The 23,001-nt window shown below is 38.7% G+C and overlaps 2 protein-coding genes across 5 annotated transcripts in view; one reads left to right on the top strand and one right to left on the bottom strand.

Annotated features, from left to right (window-relative positions):
- Positions 1-14,199, bottom strand: part of kif18a (kinesin family member 18A) — a 41,935-nt gene extending 27,736 nt beyond the window's left edge. The window contains exons 1-6 of one of the 2 annotated variants that reach the window (XM_030046226.1): positions 14,049-14,199; positions 5,079-5,428; positions 3,783-3,940; positions 3,014-3,118; positions 2,351-2,461; positions 2,029-2,226 (exon numbers count right to left, since the gene is read on the bottom strand). In XM_030046226.1, coding sequence (XP_029902086.1) covers positions 2,029-2,226; positions 2,351-2,461; positions 3,014-3,118; positions 3,783-3,940; positions 5,079-5,394 — 888 coding nt within the window. In that variant the 5' untranslated portion in view covers positions 5,395-5,428; positions 14,049-14,199. Of the gene's footprint in view, positions 1-2,028; positions 2,227-2,350; positions 2,462-3,013; positions 3,119-3,782; positions 3,941-5,078; positions 5,429-13,827; positions 13,846-14,048 lie in introns of those variants that run through there. The other variant, XM_030046233.1, reaches the window with a different exon arrangement.
- The window catches only part of mettl15 (methyltransferase 15, mitochondrial 12S rRNA N4-cytidine), a 110,628-nt gene continuing 101,360 nt past the window's right edge, over positions 13,734-23,001 (top strand). Inside the window, exons 1-3 of one of the 3 annotated variants that reach the window (XM_030046246.1) lie at positions 13,734-13,768; positions 14,208-14,304; positions 19,818-20,069. In XM_030046246.1, the coding sequence (XP_029902106.1) occupies positions 19,833-20,069 (237 nt within the window). In that variant the 5' untranslated portion in view covers positions 13,734-13,768; positions 14,208-14,304; positions 19,818-19,832. The other 2 variants (XM_030046255.1, XM_030046264.1) reach the window with 2 other exon arrangements.

Here is a 23,001-nt window from a genome sequence, read left to right as displayed (position 1 = left end):
TGTGATAACACAATATTGTATCAATGGAAAATATGTATGCAGTGCCTTTCATAATCCCACAATTATTTACAGTCTGGGGCTTTAATTGTTTAATTTATAATATTCTCTTATTTCTATCACTTTTTTACATCCTAATTGTGTGCATATAATTAATATAATTTCTCCTGAGTATATATTATTTTTGCCGCTGCAAAAATCCCCCGCAATCCAAGAATGGTGAAGGAACTATGGACTGGGCTTTGCTCATTTGTTTGTCTGTCACATGCTATTTCTGAGTCTCTGCCTGGCCTGTGTTGGACAAAACTTGGGGAACTGATGGGTTTGACACTGGGTCCGGAATTTTTAATGTAAAACTGACCGGACAACTACAGCGCCACCACCAGGCCAACAGGGCCCTAAGCTTCAAGCTCAATATTTCAGACGCTTGTCATATCACTGGGGAATGTATTTTCACACTGATATCATGAATATATAAAATCAAACTGACTGGCCCACCACAGTGCCGAGGGCCAAACACTCCCCAAGCTTCAAGCAGCAATGACACTGCGCGCGCACGCACGCACGCACACACACACACACAGAAATTAAACCCAGGACAACTTGCACCAGTCATGGGGGTTGTCATGGACACTGTTGACTTCTTCTCCATGGGGGTCAACAGGTTCATCCAATCTTATCTCTAACATCATACTCTGGATCTGTTTATGTTGCATATGATTGGCTATTGTTACAAATAACCATTTTAAGTGAGTATGCTAGATTTTAAAATTTTGGGTTAAGTGTGTTGTTATCTCAATGATAACCTGATTATGTCACATTTGTTACACAAGAGAGGTGCCTGTTAATATAAATATAGCAAACTTTTGGCACATCATGTATTCAAGCTGTTTGTAATTGTATTGTGGCTGCAATAATGCAAGGTCCTCACAGGAATAAATAAGGCCAAAAATCATATTTGCTGGGACAGATGCAACCTCTAACAATAGACATGTTGGACCAGAATATAAACTGTGTAATCACTTCAAAGTAAGCAAGACTTGAGCTCAAAGACTACCTTAAAGTAACAACATGAGAAACCAAAGTCTGCTAAGAACTGCTGACAGAAGTACACATGCTTTTTGTGAAATTATTACTGTAAAGGCAGCAGTTTAACTAAATATTCCATTTGCTTTTGGAACAGCTTTGGTCCTCCCTGAAATGCCATGAAGTCCTGCACTGTGTGTAACAGGATGTAAGACCTTTCAAAAGCTTCTAGCCTATATCTCTGAGGGATGTATTTCCCTTAAAGGGAATATCTGGATAGTTTACAATGCAAATTATCACTCTTTTGTGGACGGACATATCGGTAAACCATAAATAAAACTCAACAGTACCTTCTGTGTCTCAAGAACTTGCCCCAACAGTTGAAACATAATTTTTTGTAGAAATACAACGCAAAGCCCAAATTATAACCTAGGAATATAGGTGCATAAATAACACATTGAATAATTTTGCAGTTTTGTAACCAATAAACCATTAAATAAATCCGGACACTATTTGCCAGGTTTGGAAGTCAGGCTGAGCAATATGGAGAAAATCAGATATCTATAATATCACAGCATCTTTGACCAAAAACCTCAATATTAATATTGTGATGATACTGTAGGAATGACTGTTGCTGCTTTCATACAATGTTTAAACACAAGAGATTTTTGCTAAAACAATCATCAGTAATGTGGATAACAAAACAGTTAATGATAGCAAGCTTAACACTCAAAGTTGACAGCATTTGTGATTGCAATTTTGTTAACACTAATTTGATGTCCTTTTCCATGTGATGGTTGTGACAAAAAACAACATGCATAACTCAAACCAAAGTAGGATGGGTACTGGATCCAGAGAATACTGTACAAATGTAGAACAGATAGACCTGCACAACAAATAGCTCTCCCGCTGAAGATTTTAACTGTTTGCTGCTGTGTAACATTTCAAGCCACAAGACTCTCCCTTATTTTGCCAACCCAAATTTTTAGGGTAGTTTTGACTCACCTTGGGGTCAGCAAGAGCATTGATAACATTTCCTAGAGCAAGGAGTGACCGGTTGATGTTAGCTCCTTCCCGCAAACGTGCCCCTTTGGCATTAGTAGCACTGGCTCTTTCTGAGCCTGCCAGGTCAATCAGGCTCATTTTAGCAACACAGACATTAGGATTGAGGCTGGCAGTCTTGTCCTGCTGTCTCAAGTAAACCTGTGGATGAAAGAACAAAAATTGTTAACACACATGTTTCACAAAACATATGGCAAGAATATCAACAAGCATGTTGTCATTGTGGTTGACATCTGTCCAATGTATACGCAGATGTTTGAAATACCTGAAATACAGCATGTGAGCGGGAAGAGGTGGCATTCATATCAGTGGGATGCTGTGTCCTGTTTTGATTCCCATAATCCAAAGCCTCAAGAATGTGCTCTGCAGATTTGGGCTTTGGAGAAAAATATGAAAACAAGTAGGAACAAAGTCATGTATAGTACATAGGGTAGTCGAGAGCGGCTGATTTTGTGGAACCACAGAATCAGCTGTATTTAATAGTATTGTCAAATGTGATGAAATTATACCATTAACTAAGAAAATCTACTGAGAACTCGACCAGTATCTCAAAATTAAAATCTTTTAATAATTTATTCTGTGAGGAGCTACTTTGGACTTTGTAGCTGATGACATCACAAGTTTTAGTTATGATTCCTGGGTCTTCCCATGGTTGGAAATATTGACCTGGCTGTCTTTGAATGTAAGAATACAAACAATTTTGCTCACGTATGACCGTATTAACATTTAAGCATATGTTAGTAAGTCCAAAAATGTGTATAATTGAACTCAGAAACATACACGTCTAAGTATTAATAAAACATCACTGTGGTCTTTAATTGTGCTCAGTTTGTCTACTCTAGCAGACATTTCACCAGGTACTAAGCCATCATTTGCAGGTTTTTCCTAATCTAAGAAAAAACTCTTAATGACAAATGCTACCACTAACCTGATGCAGTGTGAGGCCTTGGACCACCACTCCTTTTGAACTGTCCTCTCTCACTGCGAGAGGGCCAACATTAGCCAACAGGTCTCTGATCTGTTCATTATAAACCTGTGAGCAAGCAATAAGCAGTACATGCATGAGACAACCACCTGTGGCTGACATTTTGCACAAAACAACAGCTTACCACAAACTGCAAAAAGCAAAACAGGTTATGGTGAATATGTGCCTGAATTCTGGTTAAGATATAAGTACAACTCTCTGTATAAATAAAGTTCTAGTGTTTACATTTTTTAAAGAGGAAATTGCAGATTATACTTGTTGCAGGCAGTGGATAGAAATGCATGATGCTGAAAAAACAAACAAAACAAAAACTAGACAAAATGCATATTTTTAAACATAGCTGGATAATTAATGAGCACCTTCTACAGTGATTAATTGTTATCTCATGTCTGGGTGAAATTCATGTTGTATACACAAAATGATTCGGTGAGCAAACATCTAAAAAATTCAGCTGTGACTCAGTAAGAAAGTTAGGACACCTATTCCATGAGACAGGGTGCCTTTAGCTTTATCTGTCTCTCTCTTTTACTTTTATCAGGCAAACACAAAATATTGCACGCAAAGAAATTGTACTGTTGCAAGTTAGACAGTATGCTTTCTGCGCGGGGGTCTTATCATTTAAACAAAACTCAGTTAAAAGCAAAATGGATCTCTCTCTTTTATACACACACACACACACACAAGGAAAGAAATTAATGATTAAAATTTTCACCTCAAGATATGAGAATGCAACATCAAACACTTTGTCCTCCTTGACTTCATCCATGCGTCTGAACAGCTCCTTCATGGTGCGGTACATGACTCCAGGGTCATTTTGTGAACCTAGCATGGTATGTGTCTTGCCTGCCCCAGTAGCACCGTAGGCAAACACTGCAGCAATTGAAAAAACAGTTTGTAAAAAAAAACAAAAACAAAAACAAACAAAAAAAAAAAACATGCAACTGTAAGTGCTATGAATATAACAGCCATTCCACTAACCACAAGAAGGAAGAGAAAGAGAATCACAATGACTATAATAATACACACTATTTTGGATATAGTACCGACACAAACTGTCATGAGACACGATCGATGGGATAAAAGATTTTCATCTTCATCGTCTATCTATCAAATTTAAATGAAAAGCAATGACTTTAATCAATTTATATTTGGGTAGCAAGAAAATTGGCTGGACAAGCAACCACCCCACCAATTTTAAATTAAAAAAGATCATCTTATTTATTTAAGTATCCAGACCCTTTGTTATGATACTCCATATTGAGCTACCTGTTTCCTTTGATCATCCTGGAGATACAATGTAACTGTCACCTGTTTCAAATTCAAAGAATTGGACATGATGAGGCACTGGTTGTATTTTAATGTCTCTCTTATGAGTTATTGATCTAGGAAGTTAGATTCTGTGAATATGTTTCCAACTTTACTGAGATGTGCCATGGTAGATTGAGCGGGAGATCATAACCTCAGACTAGGGTGGAGACTGGGTTTTCAGCATGAGGACAACCCAAAGCACACAACCAAGACAACACTGGAGTGGCTTCTGGACAAGTTTCCAAATGTCTTTGAGTAGCCCAGCCAAAGCCCAAATTTGGCCCCACTGAAAATTTGTGGGGAGATCAGAAGACTGCAGTTCACCATCACTCCCCTTTCAGTCTGACAGAACTTGAGAGGACCTGCCACGAGGGCTGTGAGAAACTCCCACATTCAAGTGTGCAAAGCTGGTGGAGCATACCCAAAATGACTCAAGACTGTTATCACTGCCAAAGGTGGTTCTACACAAATACTGTATAAAGGGTCTGAGCACTTATGTCAATACGATATTCTGTATTTTATTTTTAATACATTAAAAATACACTAGAATGTGTTTTTGCTTTGATATTATGGAGTATTATATGTTCACTGGTTTAAAAAATAAATTCAACCCTTGTTAAATTTATAACAGAACAAACAGTTGAAAAAGTACAGAGGTTTAAATACTTTCTGATGCTGCTGTTGTTTTGTTTTTAATTACCTGTGCAGTTAAATCCATTCATTACACTATCCAGCACCCCTTTAGTAGTGTTCTCAAAGATGTCCACTTGAGTAGAGTCCTCACCAAAGACATTATCAAACACAAACTTAAGGTCCTTGTTTGCCCTCTTGTTGATGTTCCTGTTTTGTACTCTCTGGGACCCGAAACAAGGAATTTGCTGTTCCTTGGGGTCAAATATGAGCATGTGGTTGTCCACAACCTGAACCACATTCCTGAAGTTGTCACACTTCTCACTGTCATTGGTTGGCCTCACTCGAACAACCACTTTGACATGGCTGCACACATCACTTGCCATTATGGGTGCTCTTCAGTGGCTCTCAGGTGTTACTCTAGAACACAGAAAAGGTTAACAAGGTTAATTTGCACATAAAAAAAAGTTGCAGATGCATTGCATAATTGCCAAAACAACATGTGATGAGAAAGCAAGAAAATAGAGACAGAAACAAATGGCAAAAACTGAGTGTAGGAAGGCAGGTGAAGAAGGCTGGCTTCGTATTAGCCTATTCGTTGGGTAATTACTGTGCTAAACCTAACTTATTTAGTTAGTTAGGTATTTAGTTACGAAATCTTTGAGGAGGATACTGTGTTTTGCTTTTAATTTGCATCAAGACTATTGAAATACTGGAATGATGTGATTGCCAAATACCTGTCATAATCAAAAAGCACAAAGTGAGTAATATGCACATGTGCAACTTAATTTAATGATAGTTATGACTGGGAAAAACCTTTCACACTCTCAATCTCTCCTATCCCCCCCAAATGTAACCAGTGACACAGTAATGCTAACATTTTCATGTCATGCCCCCCTCCCCCAGCTGGGGAAGATCAGAAAGGTCACTCCTATGCTTTCTCCTAAAGTCTAGTTACATTAAACCAGTCCTCAGTTTGCTAGGAACTCGATGGAACCCCCTCAAGGACTCCTGTGGTTCCCAAGATACCAGATCCTAGATGATACAGCAAAGCCCTCTAGTGCCATAATCACCCACACAAGATGCAGGTGATTTGTTTTGGGATTTATGGAAAAAACAAGAGGTTATTTCCTGAATGAGGCAGCTGTGTTGCTGTGCTCACAGTAGCTGAGCATTTCGTTCTGCACTCAAGTATCTCAGAGTAAATTTCTGATCTATGCAGCGGTACTTTTCAGACAACAAAATAACAAATACGCAGCCATGCCTACTGGATCTGAGCTGTAAATGGGCACAGGAGCAAACTGCGGGCTCATAACCAAAATCACTCACCACCACTCAACCAAAAAACTCTACATGAAATACTGGATTACACTGCAAAAGCCCAGCATGCGTATATTAAAAGAAACTAAGCCCAAGAACCGAGCCTTGAGTCACACCACACATAATCAATAAAAGAGGAGAACTCTAATCACTTGCAAGAGTCATTAGACTAAGAGCAAGTATAAGATGGTAATCAAAGCTGTTTTATTTGAAAACCAATGACTGATGGTTTATCTTCTATTATCTATCTATTCATGTATTTTTCCACTGATTGCCTGATGCAGCCTAACAAAAGAGGCCACTGACTTCTAGTTATCTCTCAGTCTATATCTGACAGTGGTCTAAAGAGGTAGGACCTAGAGGAAAAGAAATGTCTCATTTTGGTTCATGAAAACACAATTAATAAACAGCCTTGGTTTGGATGAGTATGTCAGGATGTTCTCAAGACTCCTGTTCTACCATAAAGTAGCTTGTTAATGATAAGCAGCAAATGGTGGAGTGGAATTACGTTAAGAAAACAAACCCTATGAGGCATATGTGTGGAAACACACACCAAAAGTAATGGCAAACACAAAAATACAGAACAAAAAACTCCCGCACACTGCTCACATCATTTGCAAAAGGAGAACTTGAATAACAACGTTTCGGTACGTAGACCTTCATCAGGTTATCTTACCAAACAATGAGAGAGACAATCCTAAATAGGTAGGTAAACCCACACCTACAAATCAGCTTCCACCCTAATCTAACATCATCAGAGCTAAATTTAAAGCACCTGGACGGATACAGGCGGCCAATACTTTAAGTTCAATGGGGATTTCTATCTACAGGTGTCTGGAACGAGTATGGGGTCCATTTGAGCGCCCAATTATGCCAACTTATTTGTAGGCTTTTTTGAGAGAAACTTTGTCTCGAATCCCAAAATAAATGTACATCTGTCCAAAATTTTGAAATGGTATAGATATATTGATGATGTATTTTGTCTGTTTCAAGGTGACGTGGAGGAGTTACATGACTTTCTCATCTCATTGAACAGTTTTAATAATAATCTAAAATTTACAATGGATTACAGCAAAGATAGGGGTTCACTTTCTGGATATGTGGGTCATAAAAAACAACAGGGCTTTATCCACCACTTTATACAGTAAGGAAACTGATAAAAATATTCTTTTATTGGCGAGTAGCTTCCATCCTACTCCACTCAAAAGGGGCCTCCCTAAAAGCCAATTTTTCAGACTTAGAAGAGTTTGTCAAACAATCGAGGACTTTAAACAAAAGGCTCAAGATATGAAAGTGAGATTTAGCCAGCGGGGGTACCCCATTGATTGGATTGAAAAGGCTTATGAAACTGCTTTAAAAAAAAAAAAAAAACCCGTTCAGAATAACTTGAAAAAAAAGAAAAAAAGAGGATGAATTTTTCTGTGACATGTATCACCACTTATTCACCTCAATCTAATGTCATAAAATCTACGTTTAAAAAGCAATGGAATATTTTAAAATCCGACCCTGAACTCGCCCAAACTTTTAAAGATTTGCCTCTGTTTGTTCAAAAACGAGGAAAAAACCTAAAAGATCTTTTGGTTCATGCTGACTTCACACGGCATCAGCCCACACAGTCCATTCAACAGACACTATTAAGTCCACTACCTAGCGGCAACTACCGCTGCGGCAATTGCGTGCAGTGCAATAACACTTACAAAACCAACTTTTTTTCCCATCCCCATACAAATAAGACTTTCCCGATTAAGAGTGTGATCACATGTGCCTTTACACATGTCGTGTACACACTCCGGTGTCCATGTGGACTAGTGTATGTGCAGGGTTTCCGCTACATGTAATTCATCGTGGCGCACCGCCACGGCAAAATAAAAGCCGCCACACCTTCGGAATGATGATTTTTTTTTTCTTCCAGATGTTAAAACAATTTTAAATGGATATATATACACATATATAGGCTATGTAGCCTTTATTTGTGCAAATATACTTATTATAATCAGTTTGAAATGATAATTTAAATATCATGAAATGTTACATTACACTGCAATTAACTTTAGTCAACACCCGCCTGTTTCATTACTACTGATGTGCGCTCGCAAAGGGAGAGAAAAGAGCAAGAGAAAGGTACCTAGGCAAGATTAAATTTAATCCATTTTTTTTGGTCAAGCCTGTGAAAACGACCCTAATGTTATCGTTAATGTTAACATTGTAGGGCCCATAATTTCCTCGATCACAAAATTTGCCAAATAAAACGCAATCTATTTTTTAACATGGAATATCACCGAATTTGACATAATTTGAATGAAATGCTGTTTTTGTGTGGAATATGGACGTATGTCTGGGGAAAATCACATGGAGGGAAGCAAATCTGGGTGGCACAACCCCTCCAGTGGTTTCACCTGCACCACCAAGAAAAAACATTACAACAACTGCACCGGCACCGTACCAGTCCAAAAGGCAGAGAAACTTTCCAGCTACAGCAGCGCACTGACATAGATTGTGTAACAAAGCGAAGAGTTGCCACTCCGCGCTATTTTCACTGGCTTACAGCAGCACACTGGCTTAGCTTGTCTATTCAGAGAAGAGGTATCACTTCGGCTTATTTTTCAATCTATGTTATCACATGCATACTACTGCTCATTCATTGGTAGCTGAATTGTTAGGTCTGTTTGATAAGAAATTTACATTTAAAAAGAAAATAATAATAATAATTTAATATACTGTTAAATAGGGAGCGGGGTGGGGGGGTCAACGATGCTAAAGCCCTCCCCCACAGTTTGAAAAAAATCCTAGAGGAAACCCTGCATGTGGGCAAAACGAACAAAAAGTTGAAGCAACATATAAGTGAACACAAGAGTACAATACGTAGAAATGACCGTGACTATCCTGTTGCTGTACTCTTCAATGATGAGAAACATGACATCTCCACCCTACGGTTCTGTGGTATTGAGAAAGTCAGTCTACCACCGAGAGGTGGAGACTTGGACTTGTTGTTAAAAAGACGTGAGGCTTATTGGATCTTCACGTTACAAACATTATCCCCTAGAGGGCTAAATGATGAATTACCACTTAATGTGATGTTGTAATTCACATGGGATATTTGTGATGATTTTCAAATGTTTGTTTGCTTGTAAAATAATTATTTTTCTATGCAATATTAGATCTATTGTAGCATTGCTTTTAACGTTACGTTGGTCTTTGTGAGTCATTCTTAGTCTTGATCTGTTTAGATATATAATTCTATGTCCCCTTCTTTTATTCAGGGACAGGCTCTAGAAGACAAGTTGTAAATACTTCCATCAAGCTTGTATTGTGATTATCAGTGTTTTTCATTTATGAACTTTTCCTTATTACAGATGTCTATGTAATATTTGTTGTGGGCCTGGTCTGTGTAGCTTGATACATTCTACTGTCTGATTTTTTCATTTATTATTCCTTTTATTACTATTATTATTATTATTTATTTGTTTTTCGTTTTTCATTTTTTCTTTATATTTTTTTATCTTAAATATATATTTTGTCATTTTTCTTTTTCTTTTTTCTTTACATTTTTTTATTTTTTATTTTCATTTTATTATTATTATTATTATTATTTATTTTTTTTTTTTTTTCCCTCAGACATTGGCCGCCTGTATCCATCCAGGTGCTTTGAATTTAGCTCTGATGATGTTAGATTATGGTGGAACCTGATTTGTGGGTGTGGGTTTACCAACCTATTTAGGATTGTCTCTCTCATTGTTTGGTAAGATAACCTGATGAAGGTCTACGTACCGAAACGTTGTTATTAAAGTTCTCCTTTTGCAAATGATGCGAGCAGTGTGCGGGAGTTTTTTGTTCTGAATATTGCCGGTCTCCAGTTTTCTCCTACGCACCTGCCGACCTACAGGTGTGCAAAAGGCTCACTTAACACAAAAATACACAAAAACATAAGAATGTTCAAAATAAAATAAACATGTTCAAGTGTCTTAACTAAGAGTTGGAAGAATTTTTAGCATGAATACTAAAAAAATGAAGGGAAGATTAAAACAGTATAGTCAGGACCGAAAATTGAAAAAGCCCCTTAGAAAAAAACATGGTAGGCATTTTTGAGGAAAAGCACTTTATCTGTTGTTTCTATATGATTTTTTAGTGCTGAATCCATTTCTGCCGTATGCCAAGCTGTAAAAGTTACCGTTTAGTCATAATTATTGATTAATTAGCATGATTATTGATTAGTCGCCCAAAGTTAGAAATGGCTATCAGTTTCCTATTTGTCAATATTCTATATATGATTGTTTGGTATCATTGTAAAGGGGACCTTCTCAGCTTTCATTTAAGCCCATGGGTGTCTCTTTCTGACAAACACAGAGGTCACATGACCTCCTTAAACCATAAATTAAACACATTTTCCCACATTTTTCGCCTAAACTATGTAGTTTCTTTTATCCCTGTGGGATCAAGGGATATCAAGGACCCAAAAGACAACAACCACAATACCTAATGGACTTTGAGAATTCAGGAAATGTATGATATACCCATACTATTTCTTTGTGAGAGGTTATTGTGAGCCTTAAAATAGCAGTAACTGACTCAGGCCCATTCACCTCCATTCATTCTCCAGCATTACGTAAAAACAACCTCACCAATTGTTTACTGTAGATATAATGATATTATTACTAATACAAATGTAATAATAATCAAAGGCCAGGTAGACATTTTTCATCAATTTAATGAATTAGTAAAATTAACTGAACGTGGCCACTAATTACTGTATTTCACCAATTAATCTCCCGGCCGCAAATATAGTCCAGTCATTTTATGAAAAAACCTAGGACAAATTGCAAGAGAAAAAAACTCAACTGATTTTGTATCCTCAGTTTGTCCTGAGTGAGGAGAAAAAAAGTCCAAAGAAATCCCATTGGTGGAAAGTTTAGAAAATCACCTCTATATGACCACATATTACCAAAAAACACAGTTTTTAACACACAGGGGAAAGGGGTTCAAAATTTTACTTTCAGATATCACTATAAAAATTCACAAGTTGATTACACACACAAAGACAAGAAAAAAAGTCAATTACAAGTTCTTTGAATTATTCTGTTTACACATGCATATCACACATTATCTGATTTGATATGCGCTAATAAGGAATATAAGGAATAAATGCCAGAACAGATATTTAAACAGTGAATTAAATGGTCACTATATATATAGTAACCTTTTAATTCACTGTTATATAGTAACCTTTTAATTCAAGGTTACTATATATATATTAACCATTTAATTCACTGTTTAAATGTCTCCTCTGGCATTTATTCCTTATATTCCTTATTAGCGCATATCAAATCAGATAATGTGTGATATGCATGTGTAAACAGAATAATTCAAAGAACTTGTAATTGACTTTTTTTCTTGTCTTTGTGTGTGTAATCAACTTGTGAATTTTTATAGTGATATCTGAAAGTAAAATTTGGAACCCCTTTCCCCTGTGTGTTAAAAACAGTGTTTTTTGGTAATATGTGGTCATATAGAGGTGATTTTCTAAACTTTCCACTAATGGGATTTCTTGGGACTTTTTTTCTCCTCACTCAGGACAAACTGAGGATACAAAATCAGTTGAGTTTTTTACTATTGCAATTTGTCCTAGGTGTTTTCATAAAATGACTGGACTACCAGGCGTTTAAAAGAACCAGGCGGCTATTTGCGGCCGGGAGATTAATTGGTGAAATACAGTAATTAGTGGCCACGTTCAGTTAATTTTACTAATTCATTAAATTGATGAAAAATGTCTACCTGGCCTTTGATTATTATTACATTTGTATTAGTAATAATATCATTATATCTACAGTAAACAATTGGTGAGGTTGTTTTTACGTAATGCTGGAGAATGAATGGAGGTGAATGGGCCTGAGTCAGTTACTGCTATTTTAAGGCTCACAATAACCTCTCACAAAGAAATAGTATGGGTATATCATACATTTCCTGAATTCTCAAAGTCCATTAGGTATTGTGGTTGTTGTCTTTTGGGTCCTTGATATCCCTTGATCCCACAGGGATAAAAGAAACTATATAGTTTAGGCGAAAAATGTGGGAAAATGTGTTTAATTTATGGTTTAAGGAGGTCATGTGACCTCTGTGTTTGTCAGAAAGAGACACCCATGTGCTTAAATGAAAGCTGAGAAGGTCCCCTTTACAATGATACCAAACAATCATATATAGAATATTGACAAATAGGAAACTGATAGCCATTTCTAACTTTGGGCGACTAATCAATAATCATGCTAATTAATCAATAATTATGACTAAACGGTAACTTTTACAGCTTGGCATACGGCAGAAATGGATTCAGCACAAAAAAATCATACAGAAACAACAGATAAAGTGCTTTTCCTCAAAAATGCCTACAGGGTTACATGATTCTGAAGTTACAGACCAGTCTAGTATATTATATGAACAGATCTGCATACATGTAGTAAGCAGACAAAAAAAAACCATGTCGATTGTAAGAAAACTGATATAAATTAACATGTAATAGTAGTGCAATCATGATTCATAGCACAACACACATAAGACAAAAGAATGAACTGACAAAGGTGCCATCGTACAAGGACGGTGGTGGCAGGTACAAGAATATGCAGAAATGGAGACAGTACAGTACTGCAATGACAAAGATGTCCTTCAAAAAAGGGGGTGTGGTCGTGGTAGGTATAGGCAAACAAACTAGTAAGACTCTGGGAGGTAATAAACATCCTTGTAATGGAAGAATCTTTTCGTTTTTTGACGAATGATTAAAAATGCAGTATTCTGCAGTCACTTGCAGTGTGGGGAAAAAAAAAAAAAACCTTTAAAAATGTGAACATCTGCCAGCGACTGACATACATTTTCAAACTCACCAGCTACTCAATAGTAAATTATTATTTTGTGTCTGAAATCTACCGGCCAGGCAGTTCTTTTTTTTTTTTTTTTTTTTTGCAGCATTTGGCTGGTGGCTGATGCTAATTTCCCACCCTGTCTGAGATTTCATTGCCCACCTAATATCTGTGGCTGCACCTTCAGTGAAAGGTGTTAAGAGACGGACCTGATAACTAATGACAAATTCAGATCCGGTAAAGAGGACTTGAACTGTTTCAGAGTGAGTGAACAAGTACGAAATGCTTTAGACTACTCTCATCCCATGTATACACACATCTTAGTCAAAAAAAATATTAATTTATTTATCAACCGGAACTACCTACATACATCACTGCTACACAGAATTAACAAGGAAAACATGCCTCAGACAAACACTGACAACTGACAACTAAAATACTAGACGAGGGAGACAAGTCATTTCATTCAATATAGTTATCGAGATAAAATAAAAGCCGCTTGAGGGACTGGGTGTTGAATATAACGCTAGCTAGCTAGCACGGATGCTATGCCCACAAAAAAGGTGGACGACTCCGACAAGTCACTAGTTACGGGGTATGTTATGTTAGTGTTACGTCGTGGAAATGTTATCCTTTAGCACTAACAATTTTCACCTTGTATTTTGATGTGACGTCCGCTGTAATACGACTTAAAAGGCGAGAGGCGTGAACAGAGGGTCAACAGAGAGCGAGGGTTAACTCCAGTCACCTAACTCTAACGTTAGCGAACTTACAATTGCTAACGTGCTAACGCTAGGCTAATCCTCTGCTGGTTTTAGTAAGCGTTGGCTAATTTATTCCCTTTAAGTCGAAAAGCAGTATGATATACGTCTTACCTTTTGTCAGTAACCGTCGACTTGCATTTGCGGATCCAATCACCAATGTTTTTTTATGAGGCAAGGCTAATCGGGTGAAGCTAGACTCGGTAGCTAACGTTAGATCTTAACACATCAGCGCCAATATTTTCAAAAACAAGCTCTCTTCCCCTACCACAGCAGATTGGATGTGACTCGCCGCTCATTGGACAGGCGGTAATGACGTCATCAGCGTGCTTCTCTAGCTGAAGGTGGGGCTACACGTCCGTCAGCCACGGTAAGCATGGTTTACGGTTACTTCCCGAGGCACAGACAGTCTCCTTCACATCATTTATCACCCAGAATAACTTCAGTTGTGGTTCGTTAACATTCGCTTCCATGTTTGTGTGAGCTGCGACGATGTATGCAGTCATTCACACCCTCTGTGGTGGCACAGCAATGTCGGCTGCAATGCTTCCGTTCAATGTTTACACCCGCAGTCACCGTTTAACGTTGCTGTAAAGTACACGGTTGGGAAAAGAGGATGCTTTATTAAACGCTGCGGGGCACTTGTCGAGAAGAGAATACACAGTAAGGCCCATCGCCCCGAAATGTATGGTGGACATGTGATAACGCCGACAGCGCTTTAAACCTTATCCTGCCCCATGTTAGCTTTGAACGTGGTTGGCTAACGTGAACCTGCCTGTGGCCAGAGGTGTGCCTCTTTGTTGTCTTTCAAAGCCTTCCAGCACTCTCACTCGTGTGGGTAACTGTCTTCTTGTCTAACCACCTGGATGGCTACCATGCTGACAGTGGTGCATGTGAGTGCCCGGTGCCTTCAGTGCCACCATTCTTGCTCTAAGCCATGCAAGATTGTGCCTCCGAGGCCGCAGTCACACAGGTCCATGCGTTGCGGCACCGTGCGCCCATATGGACTACTCTGTCCACTCTCTGTTCCTCGGCCACACGATTGGCCACCGCAGCGTGACGTCGGGCACAGTTGCGACAAAAGTTGATTCAAGTCTCAGGGCTTTGACCTCAAGTCGAAGTCAGGGTCTCAAGTCTTCAAATGACAAGTCTGAGACACATCTCAAATCCTTTTTTATGAGTCTGACTCAAGTCTCAGATGGTCTTTATATGTGTCTTATTTAGCTAAGCGTGTGTCAGGCACTGGGTAATGCATCGATGTAACCTAAATTAATTTGCCACAAATGCACATAATCTCTTAATGTACTACATCACTGCAGAACAAAAGAAAATGCAATGAAAGTTTCATTTTTAAAAAAACACCAATAGTTTAAAAACCTGTCATTTCCTCACCTGGGTAATTCAGACAAGTAATATATATTTACTTGTCTGAGGGACAAACACTACTTGATAGAAGTGGTATTTGAAATAATATTTTAAGTACTTTAAGAAATTTAAAAAGTTGCTGCAGGAATAGAAATAGTCATAACTGAGGTAGTAGTTGAAATATTTGAATTATAGCTGTTATTACAACTGCTAATTCAGATTCAGATTCACTTTATTGCATCTTCATCATATTACATATAAGAAAGAGCAAAAATCTTAGGTCTTGCCTCCCGTCGACACCAGCAACAATAGTAAACAACAATAAAAAAAAAACAATAAACATAATAAAAATATCAAGACCATTAAAACACTACCAATAAATATATTGTGTAAAGAGCAGGAGTGACAGTGTGTTAGCAGTGTTCAAGAGGCATTCAACAGTCTGATTGCTTAATGCAAGTACTACTACCTCTACTGATATTACTATACTTTTACTACCACTAATGTTACTACTGTTTTAGGCCTACTACTACGGTTTTAAATTTTCTTCAATTTATTGATTACAATAGGAAATTAATAAATAAACATGTTAACTCCAAATAGTTAAACTACTACACTGAAATACTTAAATCACTGATTTAGCTGTTTCATGGACTGCTTTGTCTACCTCAGCTACTGCCTGAAGTACTTCAACTACTGCTTCAAGTATTTCACATAGTGCTTCAACTACTTCAGTTACTGCTTCAACTACAGTAGTGCTGTTTAAAATACTTGATTGATAATAATATGTTAGCAAAGTCTGAGCCTCTGATCCTAAGTAGGATCATTACAGAACACTTCAACCATAGACTACATCATATAGTGGCCAGTCAAAAGTGGTATTTTTTTTCTCTCCCAAAGGCAAGGTCTTCACCACTTTCTAAGTAGTATTTTAAAATGTAGTAAAATCCATGTTCACGCAGGGTACCTTGATCTATGAGTGGAAGCCCCTGCTAATCAATTCAGCAATCTGATCTGTCACTGTCGTGAACAGTAGTGATTCCTACAACTTTGCCACCACACATTGGAAGCGTTGGCCGAGGGCAACAGCGAAAGAGACAAATGTGTCACCAGATTTTTCTATTTGTCATGAAAAACATTTGTGTACCTTTTCAACAATCTAAAATATATTTCAGATTTCATAATTATGTATGTCCTGAGTTATTTTGGCTGCATTTGTCTTAACTTGCAATTATTAGGTTTGTAGTCAACCAAATAAAATCTTGGTTGACTGAAGTCCTGAAATTTCACCCAAAAGTTGACTAATCAGGGGGTGGCGGGAATACAAAAAAGTTACTATTTTTAGATTAATTAACTGGGCAGTGGCCTACCTGGTAGCCTTGTCCACCTAAATGAATTATAAATAAACATAAACAACTAGTATTTGCGGTATATTAAATCGTTTTTGACCTAATTATTTTGCGCTGAATGACACACTTGAGTCGGTCGGCTCTGACAGCGCTGCATCACGTGCACCTATGCAATATCATAGCCTATGATTTCCGAAAATAGTACTATGTCAAGCTACCGTTGTCGTGGGTGTGCACCTGCAGTTATAAAACAATTATTAGACTAAAACTTTGAAATATGCCAATTCTGATATGTTTATACTCAAAACTGACGGAGCAACCTAACGCAGAAATGTTAGCTTACCGTTTTTAGGTGATATGCCATGTTGGTCGTTGAGCTGTGATATGCAAACTGTTGTTTGCAAAGTTTGCATTCAACATTTTTCCATCTATTTTGGTAAAATGCTGCCACACTGACAGTGTCTTTGACATGGTAGAGGACTAAATGTTCATTAAATGTTCTTAATTAAGTAAATATTTGGAAAACCAGGCCTAATTTTTTCTTCAGTTCAGAACATACGGGCCTACCTATCTGTCTCTGCCAGTGGGTTGGGCTAATCCAAAATTGTTAAAACAAAGGGGGTGCTCTGAAGACAGACTGTTACGTGTGAAACAGGGTGTTCTGAAAACACCCCCATTAGCACTTAGTGCTTTACTCCTGATAAAATTAACACGGCAAATAATCGACCAATCAGATTTTGGTCGACCAAGAACGTATCGACCAATAAATCGACCAGTCGACTAACAGACTACAGCCCTAGTAATTATCAGCTTTTAACACATTTTGCCTGTCACTGATATCAGCCCCTATTTGTATTCAGAGAAATGTTAAATTCTATCTCTGTCTTAATGTGGTCAGAGGGGACACAGTGGGAAGTGGTGAGATTCAGGCACGGGCTGCTTCTCCTGGCCTTCCCAGCTGAGCCAGAGCTGGGATGGTCAGAAAACTCCTCATCCTCCCTCGGTGAAAGGAGAGAAAATGTGTGGGGCTACTGCTGGGAGGTGTTAATGTGATGTGGCTAACTATACAGTACAGGCCAAAAGTTTGGACACACCTTCTCATTCAAAGCGTTTTCTTTATTTTCATGACTATTTACATTGTAGATTCTCACTGAAGGCATCAAAACTATGAATGAACATGGGGAGTTATGTACTTAACAAAAAAAGTTGAAATAACTGAAAACATGTTTTATATTCTAGTTTCTTCAAAATAGCCACCCTTTGCTCTGATTACTGCTTTGCACATTCTTGGCATTCTCTTAATGAGCTTCAAGGGGTAGTCACCTGAAATGGTTTTCACTTCACAGGTGTGCCTTATCAGGGTTAATGAGTGGAATTTCTTGCTTTATCAATGGGGTTGGGACCATCAGTTGTGTTGTGCAGAAGTCAGGTTACTACACAGCCGACAGCCCTATTGGACAACTGTTAAAATTCATTATGGCAAGAACCAATCAGCTAACTAAAGAAAAACGAGTGGCCATCATTACTTTTAGAAATGAAGGTCAGTCAGTCCGGAAAATTGCAAAAACTTTAAATGTGTCCCCAAGCGGAGTCGCAAAAACCATCAAGCGCTACAACGAAACTGGCACACATAAGGACCGACCCAGGAAAGGAAGACCAAGAGTCACCTCTGCTTCTGAGGACAAGTTCATCCGAGTCACCAGCCTCAGAAATCACAAGTTAACAGCAGCTCAGGTCAGAGACCAGATAAATGCCACACAGAGTTCTAGCAGCAGACCCATCTCTAGAACAACTGTTAAGAGGAGACTGAGCCAATCAGGCCTTCATGGTCAAATAGCTGCTAGGAAACCACTGCTAAGGAGAGGCAACAAGCAGAAGAGATTTGTTTGGGCCAAGAAACACAAGGAATGGACATTAGACCAGTGGAAATCTGTGCTTTGGTCTGATGAGTCCAAATTTGAGATCTTTGGTTCCAACCGCCTGTCTTTGTGAGACGCAGAAGAGGTGAACGGATGGATTCCACATGCCTGGTTCCCACTGTGAAGCATGGAGGAGGAGCTGTGATGGTGTGGGGGTGTTTTGCTGGTGACACTGTTGGGGATTTATTCAAAATTGAAGGCACACTGAACCAGCATGGCTACCACAGCATCCTGCAGCGCCATGCCATCCGGTTTGCGTTTAGTTGGACGATCATTTATTTTTCAACAGGACAATGACCCCAAACACACCTCCAGGCTGTGTAAGGGCTATTTGACCAAGAAGGAGAGTGATGGAGTGCTGTGGAGGCCAGGTCATCTGCCCTCCACAGTCACCGGACCTGAACCCAATCGAGATGTTTGGGGTGAGCTGGACTGCAGAGTGAAGGCAAAGGGGCCAACAAGTGCTAAACACCTCTGGGAACTCCTTCAAGACTGTTGGAAAACCATTTCAAGTGACTACCTCTTGAAGCTCATCGAGAGAATGCCAAGAGTGTGCAAAGCAGTAATCAGAGCAAAGGGTGGCTATTTTGAAGAAACTAGAATATAAAACATGTTTTCAGTTATTTCACCTTTTTTTGTTAAGTACATAACTCCACGTGTTCATTCATAGTTTTGATTCCTTCAGTGAGAATCTACAATGTAAATAGTCATGAAAATAAAGAAAACGCTTTGAATGAGAAGGTGTGTCCAAACTTTTGGCCTGTACTGTATGTCTGTATTTGTTCTGACATGTATATGTGATAGCAGCTAGTGTGAGCTACTACAAACAAGCTCTTGACAAACATACACAAAGGAGCACGCGCTCTTGATTGCAAACAACAAAATAAATGTCTTTTCATTTTCATTGAAGATAATTGGAAATAATAAACCAGATTTTTGAGGAGGTAATATATAGGCTACAAGTGCTCATAAACTGCAAGTGTTTTAGGTGCTAAATGAACACTTGTCTTTTTTATGAGGTTAAAATTTTAAAATATATAAATGTCCCTTGTTTTATTGTAGTGATGCACTGTAGTTTGAGTCATTGTAATCAGACTGATTTGATAGCTCGTTGTGGCACAGACCCTAATAAGAGTACAAATATTTATGTATATTGAAAAAGCTCAAATGTAAGACCAGTAATAGTCACTACGCATCGTACATATCATTTCTTAAGTCATCACACCGCCTTTTTCTGCTTCTGTCCGTAGATTGTTGTTGGGATCATGATGCACCATGTGTCCATGCGCTCTAACCCAAAGTCACGGAAAACAGCTCTTGCTGCTTGGACAACCTGGATGTCCTGGAGGTTCAGTGTTCGTTCAACTACAAGTGGTTCATCTTCTGGCCCTGATTCTCTGCACAGAACTCAAGAACTCTCCTCTGATTCATGTGAGAAGCCTCCACACACACCTGTGATGCTAAAAGAGGTGCTGCATTACTTAGACATCCATCCTGGGCAGGTAATGTTTGTCTCTTATATATAAAGTTTTCCAAATGTGTGTATCATAACATCTCAACAGCACCTCTTGATGCTGCAAAGGAAACTAATGAATATACCTTATCTTTGATGACTGCTCTCTTTATTAAGTTGTTTGTCAAAATTCTATTCACACAATATATAACTACTTGTGGCACACTTGAATTAGACAGCGGGCCAATAGCTTGGCTTTCACTTAATGTATGTACTACCAGGACAGATGGGCATGAGTCAAAAGCCTTCTGGTGTGGCTGGCAGCATAGGAGAAAAATTGATGCCCTCTCATCATAATGCACGGACCAGGCAGGTGGGGGCCATGGGTCAACAACTTAGTCAGGAATTGCGCCACTGTAAAGCTGTTGGCAGGACACAGGGTGCTGCATCGCTCCTGCCTGAACTTTAGCACCTCTAAACTCCTCCGCTGCCCGCCCATGTGCCAACTGTCCCAAGATAGCTTGCCAATCAGATGCCATTAAAAACAGTTTGATAGATGTTTTTTTGTCATGTAACACATTATGTAGGCTTTCACTTAGTGTGACGTCCATACAAATGTTGTATGGTAACATTAAAAAGTAGGCTTTTAAAACTTGTTATACTGTAGATGCGTCTGTCCAGCAGTTTCCCTTTAATTCCACAAAGCATGTGCTGACTGAAAACACTGAGGTTGGTATCATGTTCTCACATTTACATTTATATGGCTAATATATAAGCGATAAAGGCTCTCATCTTTTGTCAGTCTTAGTTAATTAGACTTCAGAAGTCTGCATTCTAATACTATTACAGAGCTGTCATTCAGGTAGTCAGATTCATAGTGGTTAGGTGAGGATGTCATTGATAAAAAAAAATGGAGAAAAAACTATCCTTGACATCAGACAAATATACACTCAAATCACTGAAGAACCTAAGATTAATAATTGAATGATGATTGTAAAGTAATCATGCATGTACAGTTGCTCTTGCCTGCTGAATCAGAGTTTGTATGAATGGAGCACTTAAGTGATGATGGGTGTCTGAGAGCAAAATAGTGCAATTAGACCAAAGTGTAAATGGAGCCTTTCAGTGCCCTGGAGCCTCCCACAGATTTAGTCTGGCTGTTATGTCAGGTAGTTGATTTTTACTGTTAGCTTACACTGTATTTTCACTCTATATTCAACACACATTTTTGCTCCATTGGGAAGTGGGGGCCTATACGACATCGTGTGGGTCAGTCGGTCAGCACTTGGATCCAGAGGGACATATCCAGATCACATCTCCAGATCTATTTGGTGGATTGCCATGAAATGTTGGGACAACATTAATGTTGTCTGGATGAGCCCGGGAATACCTGCAAACCTGGGAATGTTAGTGACCCCATGACTTTCCCCCTAGTGCCACCAGCAAACCAAAACGTCAGTATTGCAGTGGATTATCTCAAAATCTATTTGGTGGACTGCCATGAAATTTTGTGATAAAAGTCAGGTTGCCTAGAGCCAGAAATCTGTCCATTTTGGTGACTCCATGACCTTTCCTCTAGCGCCACCAGCAGTTGAAATTTTTAATCTTGCACACTAATGTCTCAAGAACTATTTTTTTGCACTGCCATGAAATTTGGTTGCAACATTCACATTGGCTAGATGATGATAACTGTCAACTTTGGTGAGTCCATGACCTTACTTCTAACACCACCTGCAGGCCAAAATATTGTAACAGTCGTAGTGGTGGTTGTAATAGTTTAAGTTTTATGACAACATCGATGTTGGCTAGAGGATGAAACCTGCCTGCTTGGATGACCCCACTAGTGCCACCAGTGGGCTCAGCAGGGTGTCTGCATTAGAAATAACACACTTGTTTTTGTCACTTTTGGTATGTAACAAGTTCATTGTTTCTATAGGAGTGAAATTATAAACACTTACATGAAATTAGCAAACCATTGGGACACTATCCATTATAACTGTCATACCCTTGATATACCCTAGAGAGCTCACTTGTACTTGTTGCATCCAGCAGGGTTTTATGTGTAGGCGGAGAGAGCAGCAGCAATACGCTAGGTGCAGTGACAGTAATGGCACACAAGCTACATATTTCTAGATGCAAAAAAGCAAAAAACAGATCATGTTTTGGAGAGGGCCTTTGGCACTATTGGCTTTGGGGGCCATATCCTCCTCTACTATGGACTTTGAACTACTGTGATTACTGAATATTGGTACAAGATTGTGGTTCTAGAAAGAAGCTCCTTCTCCTCAATTTTGAGGTAAACACCCAAACCTGGCATTTACATTGATGTTTAATTAGGCTGAAATATTTTTTATTTGAGTGTGCCTTGAAGATATACCTTATATCAGGGAGCACATCCAGTGTAAAGGGGATACTGGTAAGGTTTTACAGAGATGAGGAAACAATACCTGCGATCAGTAGTCAGGAGTGCAGCTTGGTACCTATTGTTTTAGAAGAGGGGAAATGGAACCCAAGAGAGGCATCGAAGAGGCATAGTCAGCACTAAGACATAAGGATATTGTTGGGCAGGTGAAGCAAAGCCAGGATAGAAGTTACACCCAGGAATAGGGCAACCTCTGTGGAGTAAGGCAACTTCATTAAGAAGAGAGAAATGGTTGTAGATCAAATGCATTCATAGGAGGAGGCAGCGCGGTGTGCAAAGGCAGTGTCTATGCAGCAAAGCAGTACTGATAGATGCAGTAGGAGAGCGTAGAGAATAGTGTTGTACAGTACACTAATAGTAATACTCTCCAATACATGTGAGACAATACTACAAATTTCAGTAATGATATTTATAGGATAATAGTGCCGGCTGCATTTTCTGACTTCAGTATAATGTATGCATCATTGGAGCAGTGTGAGTGCAGTGCTATTGTTACATCATGCACTGAAACTTGGGTTGGCTACTTTTTCACTGCCATAATGTGAAAAACGTGTCACCT

Source organism: Myripristis murdjan, chromosome 3 (assembly GCF_902150065.1).
Source record: "Myripristis murdjan chromosome 3, fMyrMur1.1, whole genome shotgun sequence".
In the NCBI taxonomy this organism is placed as follows: domain Eukaryota; kingdom Metazoa; phylum Chordata; class Actinopteri; order Holocentriformes; family Holocentridae; genus Myripristis; species Myripristis murdjan.
Note: the sequence above shows the minus strand (reverse complement) of the source record. Positions and strands in the feature narration are given on the sequence as shown.